This window comes from Bombina bombina, chromosome 7 (genome assembly GCF_027579735.1).
Source record: "Bombina bombina isolate aBomBom1 chromosome 7, aBomBom1.pri, whole genome shotgun sequence".
NCBI lineage: Eukaryota > Metazoa > Chordata > Amphibia > Anura > Bombinatoridae > Bombina > Bombina bombina.
Genome location: NC_069505.1, coordinates 524,416,677 through 524,442,935, shown reverse-complemented (window position 1 = coordinate 524,442,935; position 26,259 = coordinate 524,416,677). Strand labels below are relative to the sequence as shown.

General features: G+C 41.5%; 1 protein-coding gene across 1 annotated transcript in view; it reads left to right on the top strand.

The window, feature by feature from the left end:
* The window catches only part of ZC3H4 (zinc finger CCCH-type containing 4), a 123,246-nt gene that overhangs the window by 53,825 nt on the left and 43,162 nt on the right, over positions 1-26,259 (top strand). The window contains exons 3-13 of the mRNA XM_053721821.1: positions 14,160-14,270; positions 14,463-14,685; positions 14,801-14,952; positions 16,753-16,846; positions 17,108-17,229; positions 17,372-17,473; positions 17,646-17,759; positions 17,975-18,082; positions 18,182-19,179; positions 19,270-19,520; positions 20,931-21,179. Coding sequence (XP_053577796.1) covers positions 14,160-14,270; positions 14,463-14,685; positions 14,801-14,952; positions 16,753-16,846; positions 17,108-17,229; positions 17,372-17,473; positions 17,646-17,759; positions 17,975-18,082; positions 18,182-19,179; positions 19,270-19,520; positions 20,931-21,179 — 2,524 coding nt within the window. The remainder of the gene's footprint in view (positions 1-14,159; positions 14,271-14,462; positions 14,686-14,800; positions 14,953-16,752; positions 16,847-17,107; positions 17,230-17,371; positions 17,474-17,645; positions 17,760-17,974; positions 18,083-18,181; positions 19,180-19,269; positions 19,521-20,930; positions 21,180-26,259) is intronic.

The window sequence follows — 26,259 nt, the reverse complement described above, 5'->3', positions numbered from 1 at the left end:
GGAAGACCTTGTTTGGACCGGCTCTGAAGGAAATTATATCTGATATCACATTAGGCAAGGGTCATCTCTTTCCTCAGGATAAGAGAAATAAACAGAAAGGACGACAGTAATTTTCGTTCCTTTTGAAATTTCAAAGGAAATTCTTTCCCTTCCTCCTCTAAACAGGATGGGAACTATTCGCAATCTAAGTTTACTTGGAGACCTAACCAGTCTTGGAACAAGGGTAAACAATCCAAGAAGCCTGCTGTTGAATCCAAAACAGCATGAAGGGCAGGCCCCAATCCGGGACCAGATTTGGTAGGGGCAGGCTCTCATTCTTCGTTCAGGCTTGGGTTCCGGAGGTTCAGGATCCCTGGGCAGTAGAAATAGTATCTCAGTGATACAAACTGGAATTCAAAAGCTTTCCTCCCAGAGGAAGATTTCTTCTTTCAAGATTGTCTGCAAACCAGATAAAAAAAAGAGGCATTCTTACATTGTGTAAGAGACCTCTTCTCCCTGAGAGTAATTGTTCCCGTTCCAGTTCACGAACAGGGACAGGGTTTTTATTCAAATCTGTTTGTGGTTCCCGAAAAAGAGGGAACCTTCAGACCTATATTAGACCTCAAGAGTCTAAACAAGTTTCTCAAAATTCCTTCATTCAAAATGGAAACCATTCGTACCATTCTTCCATTGATCCAGGAGGGTCAATTTATGACGACAGTGGATTTAAAGGATGCATATGTACATGTTCCTATCCACAGGGATCATCGCAAGTTCCTGAGGTTTGCCTTTCTGGACAAACACTTTCAGTTTGTGGCTCTTCCTTTTGGTCTGGCCACGGCACCCAGAATTTCCACAAAGGTTCTGGGGTCTCTGCTGGCGGTTCTAAGACTGCGGGGCATTGCGGTGGCGCCTTATCTGGACGATATTCTGATCTAGGCGCCATCTTTTCAACAAGCAAGATCTCATACCGACATTGTGCTATCCTTCCTGAGAACTCACGGTGGAAGGTAAATCTGGAAAAGAGTTCCTTAATCCCGAAGACAAAGGTGAATTTCTTGGGAACTCTAATCAATTCTATATCTATGAGGATTTTTCTGACAGAGGTCAGGAAATCAAAGATTCTAGATACTTGTTGAGTCCTTCAGTCCAATCCTCGACTGTCAGTGGCTCAGTGCATGGAAGTAATCGGACTGATGGTGGCGGCAATGGACATTATCCCGTTTGCTCGTTTTCACCTCAGGCCTCTGCAGTTAAACATGCTCAGGCAGTGGAATGGAGATTATGCAGACTTGTCTCCTCGAATAACCCTGGATCAGGAGACGAGGCACTCTCTTCAATGGTGGTTGTCTCTGAATCATCTATCCCAGAGAACCTGCTTTCGCAGACCTTCCTGGGTGATTGTGACAACAGACACCAGTCTTTTAGGGTGGGGAACTTTCTGGGGTTCCCTAAAGGCTTCAGGGAGTGTGGACTCAGGGAGAGTCTGTTCTTCCTATCAACATCCTGGAACTGAGAGCGATTTTCAATGCTCGCCTGGCCTTAGTTGACTGCGGCCCAATTCATCAGATTCCAGTTGGACTACATAACGACAGTGGCTTACATCAATCATCAAGGAGGAACGAGGAGTTCCTTATTGATGACCGAGGTAGCCAAGATAATTCGGTGGGTGGAGGCCCACTCTTGCCAACTGTCAGCGATCCACATCCCAGGGGTGGACAACTGGGAGGCGGATTTTCTGAGCAGGCAGACCTTTCATCCGGGAGAGTGGGAACTCCATCCGGAGGTGTTCTCCAACCTGATTCTCAAATGCGGTCGGCCGGAGTTGGATCTCATGGCATCTCGTCAGAATGCCAAGCTCCCGAGATACGGGTCGAGGTCCAGGGATCCCCAGGCGGAACTGATAGATGCTCTGGCGGTTCCTTGGTCCTTCAATCTTGCATACCTGTTTCCTCCGTTTCCGCTTCTTCCTCGGGTTATTGCTCGAATCAAGCAGGAAAGGGCACCAGTGATCCTCATTGCTCCTGCTTGGCCTCGCAGGATTTGGTATGCAGATCTGGTGGACATGTCATCCATACATGTCATCCATGCCACCTTGGAGACTTCCGTTGAGGAAGGACCTTCTCATTCAAGGGCCCTTCCTTCAGTCTGAAGGTGACTGCTTGGAGATTGAACGGTTAATCCTGTCCAATCAAGGTTTTTCTGACTCGGTCATAGAGACTATGATTCAGGCTTGTAAGCCTGTAACTAGAAAGATTTACCATAAGATATGGCGTAAATATCTTTATTGGTGTGAATCCAAGGGCTACTCATGGAGTAGAGTTAGGATTCCCAGGATTCTGTCTTTTCTCCAAGAGGGTTTGGAGTAGGGTTTGTCGGCAAGTTCCCTAAAGGGACAGATTTTTGCTTTATCTATTTTGTTACACAAACGTCTGGCTGAGGTTCCAGATGTACAATCTTGTTGTCAGGCCTTGGTTATAATCAGGCTTGTGTTCAAACCAGTTACTCCTCCATGGAATTTATTCTTAAAGTTCTTCAAGGGACTCCGTTTGAGCCTATGCATTCCTTAGATATTAAGTTGTTATCTTGGGAAGTTTTATTTCTTGTTGCTATTTCTTCAGCTCGATGAGTGTCTGAGCTTTCGGTGTTGCAATACAATTTGCCTTACCTTGTTTTCCATTTGGATAAGGTAGTTTTACGTACTAAACTTAAGTTCCTTCCTAAGGTTGTTTCAGACAGGAACATTAATCAGGAGATTGTTGTTCCTTCCTTGTGTCCTAATCCTCTTCCTTAAAAGGAACGTCTTTTGCACAATTTGGACGTGCTTTGAAATTTTATTTACAAGCGACTAAGGACTTTCGTCAGTCGTCTTCTTTGTCATTTTCTCTGGAAAATGTAAGGGTCAGAAAGCTACGGCTACCTCTTTCTTTTTGACTGAAGAGTATCATCCGTTTTGCATATGAGACTGCTGGACAGCAGCCTCCTGAAAGAGTTACGGCTCATTCCACTTGGGTTGTTGCTTCCTCATGGGCATTCAAAAATGAAGCTTCTGTAGAACAGATTTGCAAGGCTGCAACTTGGTCCTCTTCACACTTTTTCTATATTTTACAAATTTGATGCTTTTGCCTCGGCTGAAGCTGCTTTTGGGAGAAAGGTTCTTCAACCAGTGGTGCCTTCCGTTTAGGTTCCCTGTCTTGTCCCTCCCTTATCATCCATGTACTCTAGCTTTGGTATTGTATCCCACAAGTAAGGATGAACATCCGTGGACTCATTGTGTCTTTAAAAAGAAAAGAAAATGTATGCTTACCTGATAAATTTGTTTCTTTTTAGACACAATGAGTCCACCGCCCGCCCTGTTCTCTGAGACAGGTTATTAATTTTTGTAAACTTCAGACACCTCTGCACCTTGGCTTTTCCTTTCTCTACCTAACTTTGGTCGAATGACTGGAGTGGGAGGGAGGGGAGGAGCTATTTAACAGCTCTGCTGTGGTGCTCTTTGCCGCCTCCTGCTGACCAGGAGGTGGAATCCCACAAGTAAAGATGAAAATGCGTGGACTCATCGTGTCTAAAAAGAAACAAATTTATCAGGTAAGCATAAATGTTCTTTTTTTGGGGGGGATTAATATTTCTGTCAGCAGGCGACTAACATATAAAAAATTAATTTAATTTCAATTATGTCTACCTCATCTCTCAGCCACACCTATGGCCATAAATTGGGAGTTTATATAATAAACTGCAAACTGGAATCCATATGAACTGTGTTTAGTGACATCCTTTTGCTTTGCACAGGATATTATGCTATTCATTTGCAGTAAAAATCGGAGTTCAGTACTGGTGAGAAGTAGCTTTCTTCAGAAAGAAAACACCTGGATTTTGATTTTTAACACACAGTTTAGGGCAGAATTTGCAGTGTTGTCAAAATCATATAGAGCTTTCCAAGTTTGGGGCTCAAAAAAGGGAAAAAAAAGAATTGAGAAGCAGATTACGATATGGGGTAAATGTCCTTTTCTGATGATATATTCCTAGTGAATGAAGGGTACTATTGTTTTATACCTGATAATAAGAATTCAACCTGCAATCATAGGTTGGGATCAATTTATTTTAGAATACTGTGCTGTTTGTTTTGCAAAGGCCACCCAAACTACTGCTTAACCCCTTAATGACAACTGACGTACCAGGTACGTCATGCAAAAACTAACTGTTAATGACAATAGACGTACCTGGTACGTCAGTTGTCTAACAGAGTGCTGGAAGTGATCACAATCGCTTCCAGCAGCTCTGAGGGTATTGCAGTGATGCCTCAATATGGAGGCATCCTGCAATACCCCTTTACAAGCCTCCGATGCAGAGAGAGCCACTCTGTGGCCCTCTCTGCACCGGTAGCGGTGGTGCCGTTGTCCGGGTGGGAGGAGGGAGCGTGTGCGCGCGTGCATTAGCCACACTGACACCAATGAAGGAAGGGGAAAAAAAAGTTAAATTTTTTTTTACATATAAAAGTATCTGGGAGGGGGAGGGGGAGGGGGTGGGGGTATTGTGGGGGGGCTGCTACACTACAGAAATAATTTAAAATAAAAATAAAAGTTATAAATAAAATTAAAATACTTTGGTTTGTAGGGCCAAACTGGGTACTGGCAGACAGCTGCCAGTACCCAAGATGACGGTAATTAGGTAGGGGAGAGGGTTAGAGAGCTGGAGGGGGGATCAGGGAGGTTGGTGCTAAGGCAGGGGTCCATCACAACTAAAATATTTTATTATTTTTTTTTTAAAAAAAAAACAAAAAACTTTTATTTAGTACTGGCAGACTTTCTGCCAGTACTTAAGATGGCGGGAACAATTGTGGGGTGGGGGAGGGAAGAGAGCTGTTTGGGAGGGATCAGGGGGTGGGATGTGTCAGGTGGGAGGCTGATCTCTAAAATTAACCTTGCAAGCTCCCTACAAGCTATCTAATTTAACCCCTTCACTGCTGGGCATAATTCACGTGTGGTGCGCAGCAGCATTTAGCGGCCTTCTAATTACCAAAAAGCAACGCCAAAACCATATATGTCTGCTATTTCTGAACAAAGGGGATCCCAGAGAAGCTTTTACAACAATTTCTGCCATAATAGCACAAGCTGTTTGTAAATAATTTCAGTGAGAAACCTAAAATTGTGAAAAATTTAAAGTTTTTTTTTTTTTATTTGCTCGCATTTGGCGGTGAAATGGTGGCATAAAATATACCAAAATGGGCCTAGATCAATACTTGGGGTTGTCTACTACACTACACTAAAGCTAAAATTAACCCTACAAGCTCCCTACAAGCTCCCTAATTAACCCCTTCACTCCTGGGCATAAAACACGTGTGGTGCGCAGCGGCATTTAGCGGCCTTCTAATTACCAAAAAGCAACCCCAAAGCCATATAAGTCTGTTATTTCTGAAAAAGGGGATCCAAGAGAAGCATTTACAACCATTTGTGCCATAATTGCAGAAGCTGTTTGTAAATAATTTCAGTGGGAAACCTAAAGTTTGTGACAAAATTTGTGAAAAAGTGAACATTTTTTTTTTTTATCGCATTTGGCGGTGAAATGGTGGCATGAAATATACCAAAATGGGCCTAAATCAATGCTTTAGGATGTCTTCTAAAACAAAATATATACATGTCAAGGGATATTCAGGTATTCCTGACAGATATCAGGGTTCCAAAGTAACTAGCGCTAATTTTGAAAAAAGTGGTTTGGAAATAGCAAAGTGCTACTTGTATTTATTGCCCCATAAATTGCAAAAAAAGCAAAGAACATGTAAACATTGGGTATTTCTAAACTCAGGACAAAATTTATAAACTATTTAGCATGGGTGTTTTTTGGTGATTGTAGATGTGTAACAGATTTTGGGGGTCAAAGTTAGAAAAAGTGTGTTTTTTTCCATATTTTCCTCATATTTTATCATTTTTTTTAAAGTCCATTTAATGGCGAGAAAAAAGGTATATAATATGTGTGGGTACAGTAAATGAGTAAGAGGGAAATTACAGCTAAACACAAACACCGCAAAAATGTAAAAGTAGCCATTGTCATTACGGGTAAGAAATTTGAAAAATGGTCCGGTCATTAAGGGGTTAAAGGGACATGAAACCCAAAATTTATTTTTCATGATTCAGATAGAGAATACAATTTTTAAACAACTTTCTAATTTACTTCTATTATATGTTCTGTTTTATTCTCTTGGTATCATTTGTTGAAGGAGCAGCAATGCACTACTGGTTTCTAACTGAACTCATGGGTGAGCCAATGACAATCAGTTTATATATGCAGCCACCAATCAACAGCTAGAACCTAGGTTCTCTGCTGCACATGAACTTGCCTAGATAAACATTTCAGCAAAGGATAACAAGAGAAAGAAGCACATTCAATAATAAAAGTAAATTGGAAAGTTGTTTGAAATTGTATTCTCTATCTGAATCATGAAAGAAAAATTTTGAGTTTCATGTCTCTTTACGTTTGTGTGCGACTTTCAGCACCACTGAGTAGAAAAGAGACAGTAATGTATTGGGAAAAAAAGCAGTTTCACACTTCTAATTAGGTAACTAAGCGTATGTATTGTACCAAACATTGTCTCCTTTCGTATATACAGTTAAATGCAATGTTTAACTAAAATATGATTATAATTTATTTCCAATGGCAGTCCACAAATTCATTCAATTACTGTTAGGAAATTCACCGCCTGGCCATCAGGAGGAGGCAAAGAACACCACAGTAAGAGTATTAGTAGCTGTTAGTTGCTTATTTTAAAGGCTTCATCTTGTGTGACTATAATTTAATTTTGCTCATGGTTAATCTTGTCATAGTTGACCGGTACACCTGGACTAGCATAATGAGCAGCATTTGAGCAAGTGCTCCCCTCCAATTAAATTTTATATGCCGATATTATCCTAATAAAAGTCCTTTAGTGGTAAAGAAGGGAAGCCCATGATATTCCTTCTTAACAAATATTGTGGTTTGTTACATGAGATCAAAAGGACATTAAACACTAAAATGCTAGAAATAATGAAGCATTCAAAGTAAAGATTAGCCTGAGAATAACATAGGTGTATTTGTAAAGTTTCATTATCTGTTTAAAGGGACATTGTACACTAGATTTTCCTTTGAATAAATGTTTTGCAGATGATCCATTTTATATAGCCCATCTGGGGGTGTTTTTGTAACCGTGTTTAGTTTTGCTTATTTTGTTAATAACATTGTGCTGATTTTCAGACTCCTAACCAAGCCCCCCAACATTTTAGATGAATAATGATGTCTACAGATTCCTGCAGTTCATTTTTGTATAATCTGTCTTTCTTCTGTTAAGTGTGATCAGTCCACGGGTCATCATTACTTCTGGGATATTACTCCTCCCCAACAGGAAGTGCAAGAGGATTCACCCAGCAGAGCTGCATATAGCTCCTCCCCTCTACGTCACTCCCAGTCATTCTCTTGCACCCAACGACTAGATAGGATGTGTGAGAGGACTATGGTGATTATACTTAGTTTTATATCTTCAATCAAAAGTTTGTTATTTTAAAATAGCACCGGAGTGTGTTATTACCTCTCTGGCAGAGTTTGAAGAAGAATCTACCAGAGTTTTGCTATGATTTTAGCCGGAGTAGTTAAGATCATATTGCTGTTCTCGGCCATCTGAGGAGTGAGGTAAACTTCAGATCAGGGGACAGCGGGCAGATGAATCTGCATAGAGGTATGTAGCAGTTTTTATTTTCTGACAATGGAATTGATGAGAAAATCCTGCCATACCGATATAATGTCATGTATGTATACTTTACACTTCAGTATTCTGGGGAATGGTACTTCACTAGAATTACACTGTAAGAAATACATAAAGCTGTTTAATAACTAGAGATTATGTTTAACGTTTTTGCTGGAATGTAAAATCGTTTTCATTTGCTGAGGTACTGTGTGAATAAATGTTTGGGCACTATTTTTCCACTTGGCAGTTGCTTAATCTGTTTTTCTGACAGTTTCTGTTCTCCCTCACTGCTGTGTTGTGAGGGGGAGGGGCCGTTTTTTGGCGCTTTTACTATGCATCAAATATTTCAGTCAGCAACTCATTGTATTCCCTGCATGATCCGGTTCATCTCTACAGAGCTCAGGGGTCTTCAAAACTTATTTTGAGGGAGGTAATTTCTCTCAGCAGAGCTGTGAGAATTATAGTTTGACTGAGATAAAAAACGTTTTTTCTGTAATTTGTTTCCTGCTTTCAGAATTTGTTATTTTTGCTAATGGGATTAAACCTTTGCTAAAGTTGTGTTGTTTACAAGGATTGAGGCTATAACTGTTTCAATTTATTAATTTTCAACTGTCATAGATCTTCTGTGCTTCTTAAAGGCACAGTACGTTTTAATATTATTCTAATTGAATTGTATTTCCAAGTTGCAAGTTTATTTGCTAGTGTGTTAAACATGTCTGATTCAGAGGATGATACCTGTGTCATTTGTTGCAATGCCAAAGTGGAGCCCAATAGAAATGTATGTACTAACTGTATTGATGCTACTTTAAATAAAAGTCAATCTGTACAAATTGAACAAATTTCACCAAACAACGAGGGGAGAGTTATGCCGACTAACTCGCCTCACGTGTCAGTACCTACATCTCCCGCTCAGAGGGAGGTGCGTGATATTGTAGCGCCGAGTACATCTGGGCGGCCATTACAAATCACATTACAGGATATGGCTACTGTTATGACTGAGGTTTTGGCTAAATTACCAGAACTAAGAGGTAAGCGTGATCACTCTGGGGTGAGAACAGAGTGCGCTGATAATATTAGGGCCATGTCAGACACTGCGTCACAGGTGGCAGAACATGAGGACGGAGAACTTCATTCTGTGGGTGACGGTTCTGATCCAAACAGACTGGATTCAGATATTTCAAATTTTAAATTTAAACTGGAAAACCTCCGTGTATTACTAGGGGAGGTGTTAGCGGCTCTGAATGATTGTAACACAGTTGCAATACCAGAGAAAATGTGTAGGTTGGATAAATATTTTGCGGTACCGACGAGTACTGAGGTTTTTCCTATACCTAAGAGACTTACTGAAATTGTTACTAAGGAGTGGGATAGACCCGGTGTGCCGTTCTCACCCCCTCCGATATTTAGAAAAATGTTTCCAATAGACGCCACCACAAGGGACTTATGGCAAACGGTCCCTAAGGTGGAGGGAGCAGTTTCTACCTTAGCTAAGCGTACCACTATCCCGGTGGAGGATAGCTGTGCTTTTTCAGATCCAATGGATAAAAAGTTAGAGGGTTACCTTAAGAAAATGTTTGTTCAACAAGGTTTTATATTGCAACCCCTTGCATGCATTGCGCCGATCACGGCTGCAGCGGCATTCTGGATTGAGTCTCTGGAAGAGAACATTGGTTCAGCTACTCTGGACGACATTACGGACAGGCTTAGAGTCCTTAAACTAGCTAATTCATTCATTTCGGAGGCCGTAGTACATCTTACTAAACTTACGGCGAAGAATTCAGGATTCGCCATTCAGGCACGCAGGGCGCTGTGGCTAAAATCCTGGTCAGCTGATGTTACTTCTAAGTCTAAATTGCTTAATATACCTTTCAAAGGGCAGACCTTATTCGGGCCCGGGTTGAAAGAGATTATCGCTGACATTACAGGAGGTAAAGGCCATGCCCTGCCTCAGGACAAAGCCAAAGCCAAGACTAGACAGTCTAATTTTCGTTCCTTTCGTAATTTCAAAGCAGGAGCAGCATCAACTTCCTCTGCACCAAAACAGGAAGGAGCTGTTGCTCGCTACAGACAAGGCTGGAAACCTAACCAGTCCTGGAACAAGTGCAAGCAGACTAGGAAACCTGCTGCTGCCCCTAAAACAGCATGAATTGAGGGCCCCCGATCCGGGATCGGATCTAGTGGGGGGCAGACTTTCTCTCTTCGCCCAGGCTTGGGCAAGAGATGTTCAGGATCCCTGGGCGCTAGAGATAATATCTCAGGGATACCTTCTGGACTTCAAATACTCTCCTCCAAGAGAGAGATTTCATCTGTCAAGATTGTCAACAATCCAGACAAAGAAAGAGGCGTTTCTACGCTGCGTACAAGAGCTCTTGTTAATGGGAGTAATCCATCCAGTTCCACGATCGGAACAGGGACAGGGGTTTTACTCAAATCTGTTTGTGGTTCCCAAAAAAGAGGGAACTTTCAGACCAATCCTGGACTTAAAGATCCTAAACAAATTCCTAAGAGTTCCATCGTTCAAGATGGAGACTATTCGGACAATTTTACCTATGATCCAAGAGGGTCAATACATGACCACTGTAGATTTAAAAGATGCTTACCTTCACATACCGATTCACAAAGATCATTATCGGTACCTAAGGTTTGCCTTCCTAGACAGGCATTACCAGTTTGTGGCTCTTCCATTCGGATTGGCTACAGCTCCAAGAATCTTCACAAAGGTTCTGGGTGCTCTTCTGGCGGTACTAAGACCGCGGGGAATCTCGGTAGCTCCATACCTAGACGACATTCTGATACAAGCTTCAAGCTTTCAAACTGCCAAGTCTCATACAGAGTTAGTGCTGGCATTTCTAAGGTCACATGGATGGAAGGTGAACGAAAAGAAAAGTTCACTCGTTCCACTCACAAGAGTTCCCTTCCTGGGGACTCTTATAGATTCTGTAGAAATGAAGATTTACCTGACAGAGGACAGGCTAACAAGACTTCAAAGTGCTTGCCGCTCCCTTCATTCCATTCAACACCCGTCAGTGGCTCAATGCATGGAGGTAATCGGCTTAATGGTAGCGGCAATGGACATAGTACCCTTTGCACGCTTACACCTCAGACCACTGCAACTGTGCATGCTAAGTCAGTGGAATGGGGATTACTCAGACTTATCCCCTTCTCTGAATCTGGATCAAGAGACCAGAAATTCTCTTCTATGGTGGCTTTCTCGGCCACATCTGTCCAGGGGGATGCCCATCAGCAGACCAGACTGGACAATTGTAACAACAGACGCCAGCCTTCTAGGTTGGGGTGCCGTCTGGAATTCTCTGAAGGCTCAGGGACAATGGAGTCAGGAGGAGAGTCTCCTGCCAATAAACATTCTGGAATTGAGAGCAGTTCTCAATGCCCTCCTGGCTTGGCCCCAGTTGACAACTCGGGGGTTCATCAGGTTTCAGTCGGACAACATCACGACTGTAGCTTACATCAACCATCAGGGAGGGACAAGAAGCTCCCTAGCTATGATGGAAGTATCAAAGATAATTTGCTGGGCAGAGTCTCACTCTTGCCACCTGTCAGCAATCCACATCCCGGGAGTGGAGAACTGGGAGGCGGATTTCTTAAGTCGTCAGACTTTTCATCCGGGGGAGTGGGAACTTCATCCGGAGGTCTTTGCCCAAATACTTCGACGTTGGGGCAAACCAGAGATAGATCTCATGGCGTCTCGACAGAACGCCAAGCTTCCTCGTTACGGGTCCAGATCCAGGGATCCAGGAGCAGTCCTGATAGATGCTCTGACAGCACCTTGGGACTTCAGGATGGCTTACGTGTTTCCACCCTTCCCGTTGCTTCCTCGATTGATTGCCAGAATCAAACAAGAGAGAGCATCAGTGATTCTAATAGCACCTGCGTGGCCACGCAGGACTTGGTATGCAGACCTGGTGGACATGTCATCCTGTCCACCTTGGTCTCTACCTCTGAAACAGGACCTTCTGATACAGGGTCCCTTCAAACATCAAAATCTAACTTCTCTGAAGCTGACTGCTTGGAAATTGAACGCTTGATTTTATCAAGACGTGGATTTTCTGAGTCAGTTATTGATACCTTAATACAGGCTAGGAAACCTGTTACCAGAAAGATTTACCATAAGATATGGCGTAAATACCTATATTGGTGTGAATCCAAAGGTTACTCTTGGAGTAAGGTTAGGATTCCTAGGATATTGTCTTTTCTACAAGAAGGTTTAGAAAAGGGTTTATCTGCTAGTTCATTAAAGGGACAGATCTCAGCTCTGTCCATTCTGTTACACAAACGTCTGTCAGAAGTTCCTGACGTCCAGGCTTTTTGTCAGGCTTTGGCCAGAATTAAGCCTGTGTTTAAAACTGTTGCTCCACCATGGAGTTTAAACCTTGTTCTTAATGTTTTACAGGGCGTTCCGTTTGAACCCCTTCATTCCATTGATATAAAGTTGTTATCTTGGAAAGTTCTATTTTTAATGGCTATTTCCTCGGCTCGAAGAGTCTCTGAATTATCAGCCTTACATTGTGATTCTCCTTATTTGATTTTTCATTCGGATAAGGTAGTCCTGCGTACTAAACCTGGGTTCTTACCTAAGGTAGTTACTAACAGGAATATCAATCAAGAGATTGTTGTTCCTTCTTTATGCCCAAATCCTTCTTCAAAGAAGGAACGTCTACTGCACAACCTGGATGTAGTCCGTGCTCTAAAATTTTACTTACAGGCAACTAAGGAATTTCGACAAACGTCTTCTCTGTTTGTCATTTACTCTGGGCAGAGGAGAGGTCAAAAAGCTTCCGCTACCTCTCTTTCTTTTTGGCTTCGTAGCATAATTCGTTTAGCTTATGAGACTGCTGGACAGCAGCCTCCTGAAAGAATTACAGCTCATTCTACTAGAGCTGTGGCTTCCACTTGGGCCTTCAAGAATGAGGCCTCTGTTGAACAGATTTGCAAGGCTGCAACTTGGTCTTCGCTTCATACTTTTTCCAAATTTTACAAATTTGACACTTTTGCTTCATCGGAGGCTATTTTTGGGAGAAAGGTTCTTCAGGCAGTGGTTCCTTCTGTATAAAGAGCCTGCCTATCCCTCCCGTCATCCGTGTACTTTTGCTTTGGTATTGGTATCCCAGAAGTAATGATGACCCGTGGACTGATCACACTTAACAGAAGAAAACATAATTTATGCTTACCTGATAAATTCCTTTCTTCTGTAGTGTGATCAGTCCACGGCCCGCCCTGTTTTTAAGGCAGGTAAATATTTTTTAATTTATACTCCAGTCACCACTTCACCCTTGGCTTTTCCTTTCTCGTTGGTCCTTGGTCGAATGACTGGGAGTGACGTAGAGGGGAGGAGCTATATGCAGCTCTGCTGGGTGAATCCTCTTGCACTTCCTGTTGGGGAGGAGTAATATCCCAGAAGTAATGATGACCCGTGGACTGATCACACTACAGAAGAAAGGAATTTATCAGGTAAGCATAAATTATGTTTTTAATATGGCGGGAAGGAGGGGGGTGGGTGTCTGCTCTTCATGTTTTCCCAGTCTATTTCACTGGGTGTCCCAACCTAACCTCATCAACAGTGCTAAACTAGGAGCTTCTAAGTACGTTTTTAAACGTTTTTTTTACTGGATTTTTAGACTAGTATCTGTGCATATTCCACGTTATAGCAGTGTCTATTACATGCAGCTGTTTGCAAATTGTTGTATACTGTCCCTTTAAATATTGACAAAATAAGCGTAAGGTTTTAGTGTCAATAAAACAATGGGAGCTGCCATGTTGTAACTTAGGTTACTTTCTTTGCTGTGGTTAATTAGGGACAGTTATAAATAGGTCACTAGAGTGTGCAGCCAATGACAGTGGGAGATATTAGTGTTCTGAACCATTTCTAAAAGGAACTGAAAAGCTCACAATTTCAGAATGGAATTACAGGAAAAGTGGACAAAATAATGAAAGAATATTGCAAAGTTTTTTTTAAATATACGATTTATAATTTTATATTACCATCTCAAACTGTTTAATGTCCCTTTAAGTGCCTGATGATCTAAAGCTCTCCACTCTGATGACATTATTTAAGAAGTCTCGCCAGTATTGTGAAGTTTCTTAAACAATTTTATAAAGGTAATTTTTTTTCTTTGATAGCTTTTTGTCTCACTATTCAGGTTTCTACATGTAGAGACACCTAATAAAACCCCTACAATTTTGCATGATTTATCTCCATGCTGGCAAGTTTTTGATCACAGAGCCCTTAGTCTGTGACTTCTTATGGACAATTTTCACCACACCATTTCCATGGCCATTTTCTAACTTTATGAGGAGCAATTGTACCCTTTCGGCATTAGGGTGTTCCTGTCCACATATGTAATTTTAATGTCACACCCGTAGTGTGCGCTGTTGTCAAGCCACTGGCATCATTAGGCAGTAAATTAGCTCCTTGTGGATAACACTCCTGTTCTGTCTTTTCTTTCCACAGCGTCACGCTTCCTCCAGTGAAGACTTTTCAGATTACAGTGATGATTCTGATTTTAGCCCCAGTGAAAAGGTGCATCGCAAATACAGAGAGTACAGTCCCTCATACCCACCGGTAAGTCTGTCTTCCTATAACTTAGCAGTTGGTATGCTAGAACAGCTTTTGTTTAAAAATACACATACTAAAGAAGAAGTAACTTTTTTTGCACCAGTTTCCAAAATACAATCATTTTAAACTTTGATTCCTCTTTAGTATTATTTTATAGATGTATATATATTTTTTAATATATATTTTCCTTTTTTTTAGCCTCACCCGCCATACCCCCCTCCACCCCAGCACAATGCTCCAATGCCCAAGAAAGGTTACCCTAATATGGAGGGTAAGGGTTACTCCATGTATGATGGGTATGACAATGATCAGTATGGGGAATATGAAGGTGATGAAGGGGAAGACATGGGCAAGGAAGATTATGACGACTTTACTAAAGAGCTGAACCAATACCGTAGAGCCAAGGAAGGCAGGGGTAGAGGTGAGGTGCACTGTTAAATTGTAGTTTAACAAGAAATTACAAGCTCATAGTGCCTGGAGTTCTGTACATTGATCAATGCCATTTCCTGTTATTAATATCAGTTTTCACCTTTCAGTAATGCGAGGCAGAGGAAGGATGATGCGAGGCCGTGGCTGTCGTGGTATGATGAGAGGCAGAGGAGGCTACAGAGGAAGAGGAGGGCGAGGGAGAGGTTGCCCAGGGGAGGAACACCAAGAGGATGAGGAAATGTATGATGAAGAAATGGAGGTAAAAAATATTTTTGGGCTGCCTTAAAGGGACAGTCAACACCAGTATGTTTGTTGTTTAAAAAGAAAGATAATCCCTTTATTACCCATTCCCCAGTTTTGCATAACCAACACAGTTATAATAATACACGTTTTACCTCTGTAATTATCTTGTATCTAAGCTTCTGCTGACTGCCCCCTTATTTCAGTTTTTTTGACAGACATGCGGTTTAGCCCATCAGTGCTCAGTCCCTAGGTCACTTTACGCGCATGAGCTCAATCTCATCTATATGAAACATGTGAACTAATGCCCTCTAGTGGTCAAAATGTATTCAGATTAGAGGCAGTCTTCAAGGTCTAAGAAATTAGCATATGAACCTCCTAGTTTTAGCTTTCAACTAAGAATACCAAGAGAACAAAGCAAAATTGGTGATAAAAGTAAATTGGGAAGTTGTTTAAAATTGCATGCCCTATTTAAAACATGAAAGTTTTTTTTGGACTTGACTGTCCCTTTAACTTTTTCTTTTTAACCCATTGGTTGTTAGGATGGGATGCAATTAATTGTTCTTTATGAAAATGCATTCAGTTATTTGTTTTAAAGGGACAGTCTACTTCAGAATTTGTATTGTTTAAAACAAGATAGATTATCCCTTTGTTACCCATTCCCCAGTTTTGCATTACCAACATGGTTATATTAATATAATTTTTACCTCTGTGATTATCTTGTATCCAAGCTTCTGCAAACTTCCCCCTTATTTCAGTTCTTTTTACAGACTTGCATTTTAGCCAATCAGTGCTTACCCATAAATAACTTCACAGGAGTGAGCACAATGTTATCTACATGGCACACATGAACTAGCAGTATATATATAAAACTGTAAACTAATCACAAAAGACAAAAATTTGAAAAAAAAATGTGATAGCGGATGTCAAAAAAGACAGTAGTAAATATAATAATGTTTTCAATAAAAGATCCAAAGATCTATAATATATACAAAATATTAAAGGATATGTCCAGTGAATGTTGTGATCAAATCCGATGGTCTTCAAAGAAATCCTCAGTGAAAAAAGAAAAAATAATATATAGTGTAACTCTGTGATTCACCCAATGGTAAAAAGAATGTGTTTCAATGGTATCCTACTCACATGAGATGGAGCTATAGTAAGCTCATTCACTGCACACGCCTGATTTTATACTGGCAGGCCAACAGTCTCCCAAGTAATTCAAGATAAACAATGTATTAAAATATACGTATAAAATACAGTAAAACATCCAATACACCAACATACATATGTGTGATCAGAGTCCTTTCTAGGAACAGTCAATATTAACTGCCAGTGATTTACCCCTAATGAGGATGGATGCGGATACAGGACATCATTCATACCGCTCTCGATCACCGCTTCCAATACCTGCAGGGTTTTACATTCCTTATTGAAAACTTTATTATATTTACTGTCTTTTTGACATCCGCTATCACATTTATTTTCACACATGAACTAGTGCTCTCTAGCTGTAAAAAAAAACTTTCAAAAATGCACAGAGATAAGAGGTGGCCTTAAAGGGCTTAGAAATTCGCAAATGAGCATACCTACCTATGTTTAGCTTTCAACAAAGAATACCAAGAGAACAAAGCAAATTTGATGATAAATGTAAATTGGAAAGTTGTTTAAAATTACACGCTCTATCTGAATCATGAAAGTTTAATTTTGGCTAGACTGTCCCTTTTAAATGTTTGCAACCAGATGGTCTTGAGAGATTGCATAAAAATGTTTACCTACTATTTTTACTAATAAGCTATTGTTTATTCCCTTTTTTTAGTATGGTGAGGAGGAGCCAATGGAGGATGAGGAGTATGATGATTACTCCAAAGAACTGAACCAGTACAAGAAATCTAAGGAAGGAAGAGGCCGAGGTAAGAGCAAAAGGGTTTTTATTTAATTTTCTGTGATAATAATAAGTTCAGTAAAACAGTCTATCCTTAAGTAAAACAGAGGCATACATTTAAGGAGTTAATGGGAATGTGTGTAGACACTTATAATTTGTTACAAAAGAATTATTAACTGTACGTACAATTTTGGAATACTTTTCTCCCAAGATTTCTAACACAATCTGCTCCTTTATTTTGTATAAACTGCAATCTATCTTACCTCTGATAGATCCTTTTTATTTACAGGTTTTCAACACAGAGGCCGTGGCTGGTGCCCTCGTGGGCGGGGTTTCAAAAACAGAGGGCGAGGCAGAGGCCGTGGAGGGAAAGGAAATGAGGATGACGAGTATTATGATGAAGATATGGGAGTGAGTTATGAAAAGTAGCATTATATATACACACAATGATGTAGGTTTTGGGTGTGTAAAGTTGCCTAGGTGTTATTTTTGGCAAGTGCTCAAGTGGGCACAGTCGGTGTCAATACATTTACATCTTGCCTTCCTCTTGTAGGATGGAGGAATGTACAGAAATGACTATGAGAAACCACAGTATCGACAAGACAAGAAAGGAAAAGTCATTTGCAAGTACTTCGTAGAAGGCCGCTGCACTTGGGTAAGAATCTTACTAAACTACTACATCGCCCATAAATGCAAATAAATTACCATATATATGCACTATTATACATCTACTACTTATGCAGAAAATAAGTGTTTCCTTTTGTCATCTACATTTAAAAATTGTGATCACTTCTTTCTTGCTAATTTTCACTATTTTCCTCACTCAGGGGGAACACTGCAATTTTAGCCATGATGTGGACGTACCCAGGAAACGCGGCCTCTGCAAATTTTATGTCACAGGCTACTGTGCCCGGGCTGACAACTGCCCCTACATGCATAATATCCTTTCTGCCTCAGTGGCAAGCGATTTTGTGTACTCTTATTTTATGTTAAATACTTAGACTTTTGTTATTTGTGTTTCATAAGTAATTATGAATTTAAAAAGCCATGTTGTCTTGGCACTTTATGCTTTCACTTTAAATACAAATATAGTAATTTGTATGTAAAAATTTATTTTCTCAACAAAGAGATTGATTTTCCTGAGCTGTTCTTACATGATTTCCCATGCAAGCTCTTCCACACAACAGGCAACTGCATCAATGGGGAAGACTGCATGTTCTCTCATGAACCGCTGACAGATGATACCCAGGATCTTCTAGATAAGGTAGTACAAGATAAGTAGTTTTGACACTGCTGTGGCCTTTCCCACTTGTTGGGTACAAGCTCTGATATTAAACACACAATAATTTTACTCTTGGTACAGATACTAGCAGAGGACGCTGAAGCAGGAGCAGAAGATGAGAAAGATGTGGAGGAACTGAAAAAGCAGGGTATTAATCCATTACCAAAACCACCACCTGGAGTGGGGCTGCTGCCTACACCTTCTTCGGGATCCGGACCATCAGATCCATCCTCACCAACCAGTGGTATACCTGCTTCTACGGGACCGAGTGGTCCACCACCTAATCTTCCTGTTTCTGGAGGTCCTGTATCAGGAGGTCCAATGCCTGGAGGACCCATATCTGGTGCACCTGTATCAACTGGACCAGTACCTGTAGGTTCTGTACCAAGTGGTCCAATGCCTGGTGGTCCCATGCCTAGTGGACCAATGCCTGGAGGTCCTGTACCAGCAGGTCCAATGCCTGGAGGCCCAATGCTTGGTGGGCCAGTTCCTGGAGGCCCAATTTCTGGTGGTCCTATGCCTGGAGGTCCTATGCCTGGAGGTCCTATGCCTGGTGGACCAATGCCTGGAGGTCCTATGCCTGGTGGACCAATGCCTGGAGTTCCAATGCCCGGTGGTCTGATGCCAGGAAATTCCATACCTGGTGGACCAATGCCTGGTGGTCCTATGCCTCCAGGACCTATGCCTGGTGGTCCTATGCCTCCAGGACCTATGCCTGGAGTACCGATGCCTCCAGGACCTATGCCTGGAGTACCGATGCCTGGTATGCCTATGCCGCCCATGCAAGGAGGTCCTGGTGATCCCATGCCAGCAGTCGGCCCAATGCCACCTTGCCCAGGAGGCCCACTTTCTATTGGACCCATGCAAGTAGGACCTGGTGTTGCAATGCCAGGAAGCCCTGGATCTGGAGGACCTATGCCTAGTGGGCCCGGAGGTCCCATGCCACCAGATACAATGCCAGGAAGTCCTCTAGGACAGCAACAGCCCATGGATCCACAGATGTGTCAGCGAAAAATTCCATCACTTTTTGAAATTGTAGTACGCCCCACAGCACATCTTGCTCATAAATTAGGAGTGAGGTGAGTAATGTACCAAGTTGTTTTGGCATTTGTGTGTATAATTGCATTTTAATGTACATTCAAATATGTTTTTGTTTTTTCCTTTTTCAGGCCACCTGGACCGCCTGGAGGTCCTCCAGGGCCACCTGGTCCGCCACCTCCTAGGTTTCCCGGACCTATGGGACCTCAAGGCCCTATGCATCATGACATGGAAATGGGCTTGAATGAGGCTCCTCCTATGATGCCCTATGGCCCAGATAATGGGTCTGAAATGATGACTGATAGACCACCTGGGCCAGATTTTTATGATTATTATCAGGATCCTGCAATGGAGATTGGCCAGGAAATGGTTGGAGATACAGGTAGGTTTATCAATGGAGTATATATCGGTTTTCAAATGGTTCTACTAAATAAACGTCTGCATATCTGCATATATTTTATTTCGGTTGCTAATTGCACTTCTGTACAGTTTGCTAAACTGCTTTGAAATTAAAAAAAAAAAGTCTCCACCAGAAGGTATGGAAAGACCTGCTTAATGGAGCTGTTTATTATTTCTAAGCCACAAGGCAGACTGGGCTGTAGGCTGGTACTCAGGGTAAACTGCTCTAAGATAGACAATTGTGCATGTATATATATATATCTCCTTTTAGTTAACCTACATGAGGCGCAGTGTAATCTGATAAGATTATAATATCAAAGTGACATTTAGAGGGAAAAATTGACAGGTTATGTAAGACTTTGGTTTTTTTCTACTAACTTAAAGGTACAGTCTAATGCTCTAATAAAATGGTTGAACACATAGGTAAAATCAAGTTCGGGGACTAAAGCATTGGAGTTTGCAAGCAGAAAAGGTAGTGATTGGCTCACCAGCTTTTTCTTGCGTTTGGAGCTGAGATGCAAAGAGTTAAACATATAGCTAGGTTCAGTAATGCAAAAAGTACATGCTCTAACGTATAAGAACATGCTATTTTTGCAATTAGAATGTTCCTTCAAAGGGACTTCCTAGTCTAAACTGAAATACTTGTGTATTTATGTTATGGTTTGGTGCATGTTTGCGAAAATACTTCAATAAAGGGTATAAAACTCAAAATCTATCTTCCATGGTTCAGACAGAGCATAAAATAAAAAAAGGTTTAAATGTATTCCTGTTATCAAATTTAGTTTGTTCACTTAGTGTCCTTGGATGAAAAGCAGGTATGTAGGTTTAGAAGTGTGCTGGAGCAGTATATGGCAGCATATATGCAAGAATACTTTTAACAATGTTACAAATTAACAATGGTACTAGATGACAGCAGTGTTTCCTGCAAAGTAGTTATTGTGGCATGTGCACTCTACCCACCCTAGGTATGTTCTTCATAAAAAATGACCATGAGAACAAAGTGAATTTCTTAATAGTAGTAAATGGGAAACTTTTTTTTTTTTTTTTAATTTGTATGCTCTGTATCACGAAAGTAAAAGTTTGTTTAATGTTCCTTTGAACAAAAATGGAATAGTGACAGCTATCCTGTCTATATATTGTGTACACTTCTGTTCTCCAGTTGTGCCAACAGTAATATATATTGCTCCTGATGTAATAGAAGTCACAATCAGCATGCAAACTTTTATAAGACGTATAAAATTCTCTTTAAATCAAACATCGTAATCGATTTTCTTGAATGTTTTGCTTGAGTTAATAATGTCAGATCCATTTAAAAGTTGATGGATCACAAGTATAAGAGGTCACAGACATGCAGAATATGTTTTCCTGTACTAAAAACTTGCATTTATTTTAGGAAATTACAATAACTATGAAGGGATGCAGGAAGAGCCTGGAGTACACAGGTTCCCAGACCATCCACCTCCAGACCAAAATCCAGATGCTGCTGAGGGACCTGCGGGCTTCAGCAAAGGCAGCATCCCAGATTTTCTGCCCTCTGCTCAGAGGGCGTTGTACCTGCGCATCCAACAAAAGCAGCAGGAAGAGGAGGAGAAAGCGCGGAGGATGGCAGGAGGCAACCAACAAGAGCGGGAGAATGAAGAAGGTGAGTGTAGCTATTGACCTCACCTTTCATGTAGTCTGAGTAACATACAGTGAACTGTGTAGCTTAATTCCACACTTAACCCAGTGTGCCTAACAGTCCTAGATCTGCTACTTTTAGTCACAATTTGAACTTTTCCGTTAGTGGTCTCAAATATGCATATTAACCTCTGCTCTCACATTCACTGACCACTGTCTTCATGCGTACAACCAGAGCTCTTGCATTAATCAAGCTGTTAGCTGTACACAAAGAGACATCAGTCAATGCACGTTTTGTGCTCATAATACATTTAGCCAAGATAGTAGCCTTATTTCATTTGCAATGGTTTATTAGCAAAGCAACATTTCATCATCCTGGAATTTAAACTGACATGGTAATTTGTTAGAGCATGTCATTTCTGGACTTACGTCCCTCACCAATTATGTGTTTAACCCCCAAAAGAGGCCTAAATTCCTATCATGCTTATAAAAACAAAATTTATACTTACCTGATGAATTATTTTCTTTCCTGGCATGGAGAGTCCACGATTCCATTCTATTACTGTTGGGAATTCAGCTCCTGACCACCAGGAGGTGGCAAAGACACCCCAGCAAAGCTTTAAGAATCCCTCCCACTTACCATAATCCACATTCATTCAACCGAGGGAAAAGGAAAGAGAAAGAGGAACACTAGGGGTATAGAGGTGCTTGAAGATTATATAAAATTAAATGCCGGCTTAAAATTCTAAAAGGATGGCGGGTTGTGGACTCTCCATGCCAGAAAAGAAAATAATTTATCAGGTAAGCATAAATTTTGTTTTATTTCCATTGGCATGGAGAGTCCACGATTCCATTCAATTACTATTGGGAAACCAATTCCCAAGCCAGAGAGGACAGAATTGACAATGAGGGAGAAATAAAGGCAGGCAGAGAAGAAGAAAAACCTCAGCTGAGGCTAAAAGATAAAGGGCAATTAAGGAAGACAAGGAAGTTGTCTTACTGATCCGATTCCTGGAAGCTTCGTCCTTAAAGGCACAGGACTACGAAACGTCTCCGGACAGCCCTCAGTCAAAAAGAAATGTCTAAACTGAATGTCTAAACTCCTTAGTAGACTGTAAAATAACTCTAGAATACAAACCCCATCCAGGGTGGGAAACAGCATTCCTTCTGAAAGAAAGATTAGGACAGAAGCAAGGGACTACAATTCCCTGAGAAACAGTATGGTCAGAATCACCTTAGGAAGAAGGTCTAATTAGGACAGAGAATGACCCCTTTCTGTTCAGACAAAGAGGGTCACACGGAAAGGCTGACAATTTTAAAAGTCAACAAGAAAAAGACAAACAAAACATTCTATGACAAAAGTTAAACTTCAACAGAATGTTAGGGTCAAATACACAGAACCAAAATAAGACTCAATGAAGGAGCAAAAAATTGCAACAAAGGCCTGATAAGTAACCAGGACCTGAAATAAGACCGGACTTTAATCCATCTGCTTAGGATGCTAGTCCGGCATCACAAGCACACTCCGGAAGAGAAAAAAAACGAAATTTATACTTGCCTTATAAATTCTTTTCTTTCTTGGCATGGAGAGTCCACAAATCCATTTTAATTACTATTGGGAATTCAACTCCTGGCCACCAGATGGAGGCAAAGAACACCCAATCAGAGCTGTTAAGTATCACTCCTACTTCCCATAGGCCCCCAGTCATTCAGCCGAAGGAATATGGAAAGAGCAGAGGACACAAGGGTATAGAAGTGCCTGAGGTTTATACAAAAAAAAGCCGTCTTAACTCACAATTTTGGGTTTTCTGACATCCGTCAGAAAAATCTTCATGGACAGAGAGTCTATGATCGTCCCCAAAAAGCATACCCTGGTGTCTGGCACCCAGGAACTCTCTTCCAGATTTACTTTCCACCCGTGGGAAGGAAGAATAGACAACGGAGAGTCTGTATGGGATTTTGCTTAATGAAAAGATGGCGCCTGAACTAAGATGTCGTCCAGGTATGGCGCCACCGCTATCCCCTGAGATCTGACCACCGCCAAAAGGGCCCCTAGGAAGGTCCCAAAGAAGGAGGGAAATTTCCGCCCAATTTCTCAGTATCCCTTCCTTTAAGATGGAGACGACTAGGTCTATCCTTCCTTTAGTTCAGGAAGGCCAGTTTATGACCACTATAGATCTGAATGACGCTTACCTTCATGTTCCAATCCATAGGGAACACTTTCAGTTCCTGAGGTTTGCATTCCTGGAGCAGCACTTCCAGTTTATTGCCCTTCCGTTTGGCTTAGCTACTGCTCCAATAATCCTTATGAAAGTTCTGGGGGCTCTTTTAGCCATTGCCAGAACTCAGGGTTTTACAGTAGCCCCAGACTTGGACGATATTCTGGTGCATGCACCATCTTGTCGTCTTACGGAAGAATTCTGGCAGTCTCTTCTCAGTCTTCTTTAATCACATGGATGGAAGATAAACTTGGAAAAGAGTTTTCTCTTATCCAAAGTACCAGGGTGGAATTCTTGGGTGCTATAATAGACTCCATATCCATGAGGATATTTCTAACAGACCAGAGACGTTGCAAGCTAACTTCAGCATGTCTTGCCCTCCGGACCTCCTTGAATCCCTCTGTGGCTCTGTGTATGGAGGTGATTGGTCTCATGGTGTCCTACAGGGACATCTTTCCTTTTGCCAGGTTTCTCCTCAGACTTTTACAACTGTGCATGCTGAGACAGTGGAATGGCGATCATTTTGATCTGTCTCTACAGATTTATTAAACCAGGACCATCCTGGGAGATTGTGACTACAGACACAAGCCTATCCGGATGGGGAGCTGTTTGGAGGAACGAGAAGCTCCTTGGTGATGAAGGAAATATCATAGATTCTGGAGTGGGTGGATGCCCACAGCTGTTCGCTGTCAGCGATCCACATTCCAGGTGTGGACAACTGGGAGGCGGATTTTCTCAGCAAATCCTTCCACCCTGGGGAATGGTCTCTCCATCCCAAGGTATTTGCAGAGATATGCAGCAAGTGAGGGATACCGGAGATAGATCTCATTGCGTCTCGTCTCAATACCAAGCTACCCTGGTACGGGTCAAGGGATCCCCAAGCAGATATAATAGATGCACTAACAGTGCCTTGGAGGTTCAAACTCCCATATCTTTTTCCCTCCATTACCGTTTCTTCCTCGAGTGGTGGCCCGCATCAAGCAGGAGCGGGTATCAGTAATCGTGATTGCTCCATATCGTGATTGCTCCATTGTGGCCGCTGAGAATGTGGTTCGCGGATCTAGTGGGTATGTCCTCATCTCCTCCATGGAAGATACCTTGTCGCAGAGGTCCATTTGTTCATCAAAATCTAGATTCTCTGAGGCTTACTGCGGGGAGATTGAACACTTAGTCTTAGCAACGAGAGGTTTTCTCTGAGAGTGTCATTGATACTCTTATTCATGCTCGTATCAGTAACTGATCGTATCTACCACAAAGGGTGGAGGACCTACTTGTTCTGGTGTGAAGAGCGTGGCTTTTCCTGGCACAGAGTTAAGGTTGCCAGGATCTTATCTTTTCTCCAGGATGAACTGGAGAAGGGGCTTTCTGCTAGTTCCCTGAGAGGACAGATTTCGGCCCTGTCGGTTTTATTGCACAAGAGGCTGACTGAGGTTCCAGATGTGCAGTCCTTTGTTAAGGCTCTGATTAGGATCAGACCTGTGTTTAGATCTGGGGCTCCTCATTGGAGCTTAAATCTTGTTCTTCGTGTTTTGCAACACGCTTCGTTTAAGCCTCTGCATTCCATTGACATTAAATTGTTATCTTGGAAGGTTCTCTTTTAAATGGCTATTGCCTCTGCGCGCAGAGTTTCTGAGATCTCTGCTTTGAGATTTGTGTTCCCTTATCTGATTTTTCATGCAGATAAGGAAGTTTTACATACTAAATTAGGTTTTCTTCCTAAGGTTGTGTCCTAATCCTTCTTCATCGAAGGAACGTTTACTTCACCATTTGAATGTGGTTCGCGCTTTGAAGTTCTTTCTTCAGGCTACTCAGGAGTTTAGACAATCTTCCTCTTTGTTGTTTATTCGGGGAAGCGTAAGGGGCAGAGGGCTACTTCGACTTCCTGTCTTTTTGGTTAAGGAGTGTCATCCGCTTAGCTTACGAGACAGCGGGACATCATCCTCCTGAGAGGATAATGGCTCATTCCACTAGAGCAGTGGCTTCCTCTTGGGCCTTTAAGAATGAGGCATCTATGGATCAGATTTGTAAGGCGGCTACCTGATCCTCCTTACATACCATTTCTAGTTTTTACTAGTTTGATGTTTTTGCTTCGGCTGAAGCAGCTTTCCGAAGAAAGGTTTTGCAGGCTGTGGTGCCCTCAGATTAGGGTCTGCCTCTTCCTTTTTGTTCCCGCCCGTTATTCATTCAGTGTCCTCTGGAGCTAGGGTATAGTTTTCCCAACAGTAAGGTGCCTAAGGTAGAGGGAGCTATCTCTACTCTAGCTAAAATAACTACCATTCTTATAGAGGATAGTTTTTCCTTTAAGGATCCCATGGATAAGAAGCTAGAGTTTTACTTTAAAAAAGATGTAAATCCATCAAGGATTACAGTGGCAACCTGCAGCAGGTATTGCTACGGATGCGGGAGCAGCATCTTGTTGGTACGATGCCTTGTCTGATCTGATATCAGAAGAGACTACGATAGGAGATCCAAGATATTATCAAAGCTCTTAAAGGGACAGTATACTGTAAAACTGTTTTTCCCTTAATGTGTTTCCAATTACTTTTTTTACCAGCTGCGGAGTATAAAATGTATAAGATTTGCTTTTTAAAGGTTTATTTGTGTATATGAATTAGCTGATTTTGTGTTTTGAAGCCACAACCTAATAAAATAGGTTGAGCTTGTAGGTATAATCAGATCTCATTACTTTATCACATTGTGTAAATATACCTGCTTTTTAATCTTATATTTTCCATGAACCAATCACCAATACTTGGAGAGAACAATGGAAAATTTAAATTGTATTACCTTATCTCTTCTATAACCCATTGGGAGTGTAATTTCTTCTACTGCTGTGTTAATACAGCTTGGCCTCGTGGCCAAAAACTTTCAGGATGGGTGGGGATA